At 31.0% G+C, this 8400-nt stretch overlaps 1 protein-coding gene across 1 annotated transcript; it reads right to left on the bottom strand.

Moving 5' to 3' along the window:
* Positions 1 to 5057: 5057 nt before the first annotated feature.
* Positions 5058 to 7343, bottom strand: LOC105790505 (40S ribosomal protein S8). The gene is made up of 5 exons (XM_012618140.2): positions 7282 to 7343; positions 7142 to 7214; positions 6065 to 6395; positions 5674 to 5843; positions 5058 to 5286 (listed from the first exon to the last, which is right to left on the bottom strand). Exons 1-5 carry the CDS (start codon positions 7283 to 7285, stop codon positions 5205 to 5207), a joined length of 660 nt encoding a protein of 219 aa, XP_012473594.1. The 5' UTR covers positions 7286 to 7343; the 3' UTR covers positions 5058 to 5204.
* Positions 7344 to 8400: the final 1057 nt, after the last annotated feature.

Below are 8400 nucleotides of genomic sequence, written 5' to 3'. Positions count from 1 at the left end.
TTAATTTATGTAAGTTATTCAAGATATTTAAGTTATGTAAGTTATTCAAGATATTTAATTTATGTAAGTTATGTAAGATATTTAATTTATGTAAATTATGCAAGATATTTAATTTACTTAATTTATGTAAATTATGCAAGATATTTAATTTATGTAAGTTATGTAAGTTACTTAATTTATGTAAGTTATGTAAGATATTTAATTTACTTAATTTATGTAAGTTATTCAAGATATTTAAGTTATGTAAGTTATGTAAATTACTTAATTTATGTAAGTTATGTAAGTTATTTAATTTACTTAATTTATGTAAGTTATTTAATTTACTTAATTTATGTAAGTTATTTAATTAACTTAATTTATGTAAGTTATGCAAGATATTTAATTTATGTAAGTTACCAAGAATTACTTAATTTATGTAAGTTATGTAAGTTATTTAATTTTTGTAAGTTATGTAATTAACCAAATGTTATTTAATTTCGATACCTAAACTATTATTCAATTATGATTTTTAGTCTAAATGTCATAACAGGATTATTGAAATTGTTGGCTCTGTAAATAATCTCATCTTGTAATGTGACATTTTAATTACATTTTGAATAAAATTGTATAAAATAAAAAATTAATAATTTAATCGAAAATATAAATTTTATATAAATTATAAATTTAGAACAGACATGAAAGTTTACAATAAATACAGAAGAGGACTGATGAATGTCAAAGAAAATTGGAAGACCTAAATTATGGTGTAATGGTGACATGTCAATGGAGCCACGTCTCCCCGTCAAGTGGCACATGCTTTTCCCATATTATTGTCCCATCAATCAAACACCCCCAAAGTTAAAAAAACACACAACCATAAAGCTTTTAACTTCAATTTTTCCTTCTTTTTCTCTTTTCACAGTAACTGCATCAATTTTTCCTTCTTTGTCTCATCCAATTCCTTCGATCAAAATCCAAACCTTTTCCATCAATTTCCCTACTTATGAAACAAACTGTTTGAAAAAGAAAAAAGATGAACCCTTTGCTTTGTTTTACAAGCATGGAATCCTAGCTCTTGTCAAGTTTCCTCCATGGAAACATTTTTAATAAGATATTTTAATTACATATTTTAATAAACATTCAATCTTTAAAGTAAAAAATAACAGTCATGAAACTGAGCAATTATCAACTGTGGTAGATTACCAATTTATTGTGGAATTACACCTACACAACAACAATAATTTATTAAACAAATATATATATTTTATTTTACTTTTTAAAATCAAATTTAAAGTGAAGGCTTAATCTCAGAATTTTATAAGCACCTCTTGGAATTTGTAAATTAGACCAAGATATTTAATTTACATCCAGCACCAAAGACATATAAAATAGTTGGAATTTAGTTCTAATTTTAATTTCAAGTATGAGTACTTTTAACAAGAATAAATTTTGAATTTAGTTCTAAAATTACAATTTAACATCAAATATTGAATATACATTTCTAATTATAGTGTTTGTTTACTAAAATGCTTCTAATTTTCAAACAATGAAAATATTGTTTGAACAAATCAACAAACTACCCTAAAAGCGAAAGCGATGAGGAATGCACCAAAATTCCAAAAACCGAATTAAAAGCAGTACCCTTCAGCAATCGAGCAGTAAGAAATGCAAGAAAAATTTTACATCCATTCAACTATTGATAAATGACCAAATCAGCAAACTTACCTAAGTACACAATTTTCAGTTCTCCTTCCTTCAACAGTTAGGCAAATGCAGACTCACTCCTGGGGAACAAGACATGATTATCGAACAGTGTAAGGAAAAAAGTAGAAGAAATAAAAAAGCTCGACAGGATCGGAACCAAACCCTAGACACGCAAAAATTCCCAAATTCCCCAAATTCCAAACCAAATTTGTAAGAATTGCTTCGTGACTGAACTAGGACCCTAAACCCCAAATTCCCAATTTACTCTAAACCTAAACCCTAAATCAAGATACACTGTTTCAAAAAAAGCTTACCTTTTAAACACAGATGACGCAGCTTTGATAGTATCCTCTGAAGCCTTCGTTTCCACAGAAAGATTTCTCCTCTCCGTTTCTTCCGTCGTTTTTTCTCTTTCAATTTCACTGCTTTCGTTTCTCCCCCAATTTTGTTTCTGCAATGTAGAATTCTGGCCACTGAGATACACATAAATTGGCATAAGTTAAAACACGGTACAGAAACGACGACGTGTCGTCGAAATTTTAAGAAACATTTGCGGTGTTTTTGAAAAAACGCCACTAAATTTTAAAGTTAAAATAGAAACGGCGCCGTTTTAGTAAACTGTAATGCACAATTCTGGCGTTTTCTCAATAAACGCCACAAAAAATAATAGAAACGGTGCCGTTGAATTAATATATATATAAAAGGTTAGTATAAATGCGTGTACAGAGACGACGCCGTTTAGCAAAAAATTGAAGACACTTTCTCGGCGTTTATTGAAAAAACGCCGCTATAGCTTGTGTATTTGCGGCGTTTCTTGACAAGCGCCACAAATAATGAAGGTTTAACATCCGAAACAGCACCGTTTTGCTCGGATTTATTGCACATTTCTGGCGTTTTCTTCTAAAGCGCCACTAAAAATTAATTTCCTTAAGTTATACGTCGACGTTTAGCCAATATATCAAGTCACTTTTCCGGCGTTTCAAACACAAACGCCACAAAAAACTAACATAAACGGCTCCGTTTACTTAATATAGAGAAAATGCTAATTTAAGCCAATATTTTAACTTATTTTTTAATTCCATTTACACTAATATTAATTAAATACATCAATTGGTTTAGATTAAATTTTTAAAATATATTTTAAAAATACTAATTAGTACTCTAAACCCAAAACCCTGATGTGACCCCAAAATTCCTAAACCTTAAATCCCAAACCCTAAATCCATACAAGTGTCCACCAAGCATTGCTATCCCATTAACATATGTAAATTTAAATACAATTAATTAATCTGATTTTTATTCCAGCCAATTGATTTTTTTTGCTATTTCTCTAAGAATTATTATTTTATCGTGCTTTAATGTGGTGTTTTATTAATTATTTCAGATTTGGTTGGTTAATATATAATTTTTATTTATGTTCAAAAATGTAAGAACATATTTAAAATATAAATTAAAAAAACTAAATAAGATCTAAACCCTAAGTCCTTAACTGTTAACTTCTAACCCCTAACCCTATAACCGTAACCCTAAATTCATATATACAAGTGTCCACCAAGCTTAATTTGTTATTCCATTTACATATGTAAAAGATCTAAACCTAATACCCTAACCCGACCCGCCTAAATCCCTGGCTAAACCATAAATCCCTAACTCCTAACCGGCCCATAACGTCTAACCCAGCTCCTAACACCTAAACATTAAATCTGATCAGCTATTACATAATATATATATATATATAGTACTCCTGATCAATTACAATAACCTTAAAATAGTAACTCGGCCCTAAATATTATATTTTTTACAATTATATAAGAAATTAATTAATATATAAATTACAAAACACTAGTTAATCTAAATTGTAAACCATAAACCCTAAATTAAATCATAAATCTTTAACACATATATTATCCGGAACCTTAAACCCCAACCTTTAAACCATAAACCATAGACCAAATACGATAAACTAAACATATATATTAACCTACATTATATAATGCATGGTTAAGACCAAAACTCTGCGTTTTGGTTAATACATTTTCCGGCGCTTATCAAAAAGCGCCGCTAATACAATGCTTTAGCGGCGATTTCTCGTGAACGCCACTAATTCCAGTATACATCAAGACTTAAACGCTGCGTTTTTGTTAATATCTTTTGCGGCGCTTATAAAAAAGCGCCGCTAATAATCTACTTTAGCGGCGATATCCAAAAAGCGCCACTAATTCTAATATACCTCATGTAAAAACGCAGCGTTTTGGTGAGTATATTTTGCGGCGCTTCTGCACAAGCGCCGCTAATACTATGATTTAGCGGCGTTTCTTTATATGCGCCACTAGTAACTGTATACATCGAGACAAAAATGTTGCATTTTTGTTGTCAAATTTTGCGGCGCTTATACGAAAGCGCCGCTAATAGTATGCATTAGTGGCGTGTTCGCTCTGCGCCACTAATTCTAGTATACCTCAATACCAAACTCTGCGTTTTGGTTAAGAGGTTTTGCGGCGCTTACCACGACACGCCGCTAATATTATACTTTACCAGCGTTTTATATTAATCGCCACTAACTGTAACATACACCAAGACCAAAACGGTGCACTTTGGTTAGGATATTTTTGCGACGTTTCCCCATAAGCGCCATAAATTGTAACATACCTCTAGGCCAAACTCTGCGTTTTGGTTAACATATATTGCGGCGCTTTTAGTAAGCGCCGCTAATACTTGCTTTAGCGGCGTGTTTTGTTAAAGCGCCACTAACGCTAATATACGCAAGACAAAGCGGTGCGTTTTGTTTAGATTTTTGCGCGCTTTGGCCATTACGCGCTAATAATTGCTTTAGCGGCGATTTACTATAAACGCCACTAATTCTTGTATACATTAAGACCAAAACGATGCGTTTTGGTCTTCAGATCTTGCGGCGTGTGACGATAAACGCCGCTAATGATGTTCTTTTACGGCGCTTCTCATGATGCGCCGCTAATTCCTGATATTTAGCGGCGGTTTATTTTTTGCGCCGCTAATGCGAGATTATTAGCGGCGTTTGTAGTGCAAACGCCACAAAATATGCCGCTAAAAGCCTCATTTGGTGTAGTGACATGGGCTAAATCCACATCTTTTGCAAACTATAGGGATTAATAGCAAATTTTAATCTTAATGTTTTAAAGTGTAACAAGTCCAATTCAATTACAGGTTCAAGTAGTCACAAGTATCAAACTATCACAAACAGACTATCCAAACAATCACCAAGTAGAATCAAATTATTACAATACAAACAGATTAAAAACTGGTACAATCCAAACTAAAGCCGACAAATTAGAACTAACTAAACTAAAACTCGCACACATGATGAGACTCAATCATCTACACATATACTGTATTCATACTAAAAAAAACAGCTAAAAACTTTATTCATACTAAAAAACAATTTAATACCATTAATTCAACCAAATAAAATAATATAAAAACAATTTCTATTTTATTCTCACCAAACTTTTAATTGAAAAAACAAAAACACCAAATTAATTCATCTAAGCGGCTCCCGCACCCTTGCCCTTCTTCTTATGCATTTTCTTCATATAGAACTCCAATTCTTTACCTTCCAATATGTACCTAAACATATAAATTATATTAAATTAAATATAATATTTTGTAATAAAATTGCATGTCAAATGGCATGCAAGCATCTTTTTACACATGCATGTTCAATATATATATTTTCAATTTTTGATGTATTTGAAAGTCCTTTGATGGAGGATAGGTTAAGAAACTGGAAGAATCCATAATCATCTAAAAGACACTTATGTCAAACACAGATATTTCAAACAAATAAAAATGTTGAGAAAACATAAAGATTAGTAATAAGTTGTGTTGCTCTATCTATTCACTTCCTTTAAATATGACCCTCCAGATACATCGAAAAAACATGTCATATGCATAATCATACACGACTCTCGCATGCAAATCCCAATAAGAAACAGATTAGAAACCAGAACTTACCCATCAGCTCTGCCACATTGACCAGGCCTGGAAGATATGCATGCCAACAATCTACCACCACCAAATTGTTCTTCAACGTGAGGATCAAGTTTGCGATCTTTTTGGCGCTTCTCAAGCTTCCTTGCTACATGCTTACTCCTCTTGGTTTCCTCGGCAGCCCCTTCTGGTTCCTGTCAGTTTTTTTATGCAGAAACAATAACTATCAACTCAAAGCTAAACCCAATCATCAAAACCTACGTTACTTTAACTCGAGTTTGAGAATCTTATATATGTATGTATCTAATATGAGCATCTTCAATTTCATTTCCTAAGCTTTTTTATTATGTAGCAACATAGTTTGAAAGTGACCTTCAATTTTCAGTAAGGGAAAGCCAATTTATTAACTTTCTACCTCAGTAGCTTCCTTCTTAGAGGCCATCTTCTTCTTCCTCCCAATGTCAATGCCGTAGTGCTGAAGGTACCATTGCTTAAACGGAGCCGCATCAACTTGAATAATGGCACTCTTTACCAGAGTCTGTGTGCGAACAAGCTCATTGTTCGAGGCGTTATATACGACATCGAGAATACGAGTCTTACGGGTTACGGATTCACTACCCCATGAATAGTTGCCTGTATCCAATCTCAACGCTCTCCACTTCACGTTGCCTCCTCTAACACGGATTCTCCTGACGGTTTTGTTGCTTGATAGCTTTGTATTTCCTGGCTGGCGGCCGAGTTCATACCTGTCGCCGAGAAAAACCGAGATCATCAATAAACAAAACCGGGAATTCAGTGGATCTATATTGCCAGAAGTATTCATCCATAAAGTACTGCCCAAGAATCTCAAATAACAGACATCTTGGCCCTCGAATCTTATGTTATTTGGACTCGAAATAAGTGTCAGATGCGAGTTTTTCCATGGATTTGGAAGGTCATATCCTTATTTCCAGGTCCAGGTGTAACATTAGACACCGATATCACACAGGCATAACTCAAGAAACATAAAGCATCGGAGCAATAAAACTTGAATCATCTACGCGTAAGATTTCAAACATAAAACCATACGTGAAGACCACAGCAACATCAAAAACAAACATATCAATCGTTCATTAATATATATACATGATTGAATTAAGATCCATGCATATACATATATAAGTATGTATATTATACATATATGCGTGTCATGTAGGTGTTACGTGATTTGAATCTTCCATAATCCATACATATATATACGTATTGACTCAAGAATGGTTAGTTTGTCAGATTTAATCATAAATCATAAAATCAAATGTTATGCTTCAAAAAGAGGCACCTTTGCTAAATCCCACTCCATTTCTACCATCAATGATCATTGATCAACAAATTTTTTTAACAGATCGATTGTTTAAGGAAAAGGAATCCCAACGCATTATTCATCAGCAGTTTTACCAAAAAGAAAAACAAAAAACAAAAACGTAGAAAAATGGGCACAAAAATGGAAAATTACTTTCGTTTCTTCCTCCAAGCCTTCTGCTTGCCACCGGTGGAACGTCTCTTGTGCATAGAATCCCTGGAAATACCTGAGAAAAGAAAAATACCATAAAGACTGTTTGGAGGGTGAGAAAATGGAGGTACCAAGAAAATTACCCATGATGACAAAACGGCGCAAGGGACGGGTTCTGCTTCACCCTTTGGTTTCACTCTCCCAGGCGCTACCAAACCTCTACCTTTGTTTTTATATTAGAGGCTAGCTGCTAATCGCCTACCAATTCGGTACGTATTTTGAACAATTTTTTTTTCTAAATTTTATTTAAATTACTATTTACTTATAAAATCTATTTTAATTTAAATTTAATTTTTTAAATATCTATTTATTTTATTTGTTTAATTTTATTATTAACATGGATATTTAAATTATAAAATAAAAATTTAATATTTTAATCTTTTAAATATTTAGTGAATTTTCAAATTAAAAATATAAAAATCATTGAATTTCAAATTATATTAAAAATGTTTTATCTTAACACTTAAATTTAAAATAAAAAAGGTTTCATTAAAAAATATCTTAAAATAAAAATAATTTAAAAGTAAATTTTATTTATCTAATTAACATAAAATAAGAACATTTTATTATTTATTCATTTAAAATTAAAATTTTTAAAAGAAATAAAATTTAACATTTTAAAATTTTACTTTAAAAATATATCTACTTCATCTTTAAATATTTAGTAAAATTTCAAATTAAAATATAAAAATTCTAATAATTTTCAAATTAAATTTAAAACTAAAATATATATATTGAGATAATCTGTATTCATTATCTCTATGATATAAATAATTTATATTCATTAGCTTTATTGTAACTCTTCCTTTGTCTTGTTTTTTCGACTAGAATACCAATAAATATTTTTTTAATTACGAAAATAGCAATAAATATCGTTTCTATCGATAGAAAGATTTTTTGATATTAGTTAAAAGATTTTTTTTCTTCCTTTATATATAGTCTTTAATTTTATGTTGTTAGTTGAAGGAGAAAGTAATTTCACATTGTTCGGAACAAATTGTAAACCTATCCATGAGTTTATATGTATACCTATCTCATATCTCACATTACTTAACAAAATAAAAGACTTTGAGGTCTATATAAAACCTATTGTGACAAAAAACATTTCTAACCGAAAGTGTTTTACTTAAATAAGTCAATTCCTATAAATATTTAAAATTCGACCTATTTTATAATTAAAAAAGACATTTATTAGCATTTTA

The sequence above is a fragment of the Gossypium raimondii genome, chromosome 8 (genome assembly GCF_025698545.1).
Source record: "Gossypium raimondii isolate GPD5lz chromosome 8, ASM2569854v1, whole genome shotgun sequence".
NCBI classification, from domain to species: domain Eukaryota; kingdom Viridiplantae; phylum Streptophyta; class Magnoliopsida; order Malvales; family Malvaceae; genus Gossypium; species Gossypium raimondii.
The sequence above is the reverse complement of the archived record's forward strand: the minus strand, read 5'-3'. Positions and strand labels throughout refer to the sequence as shown.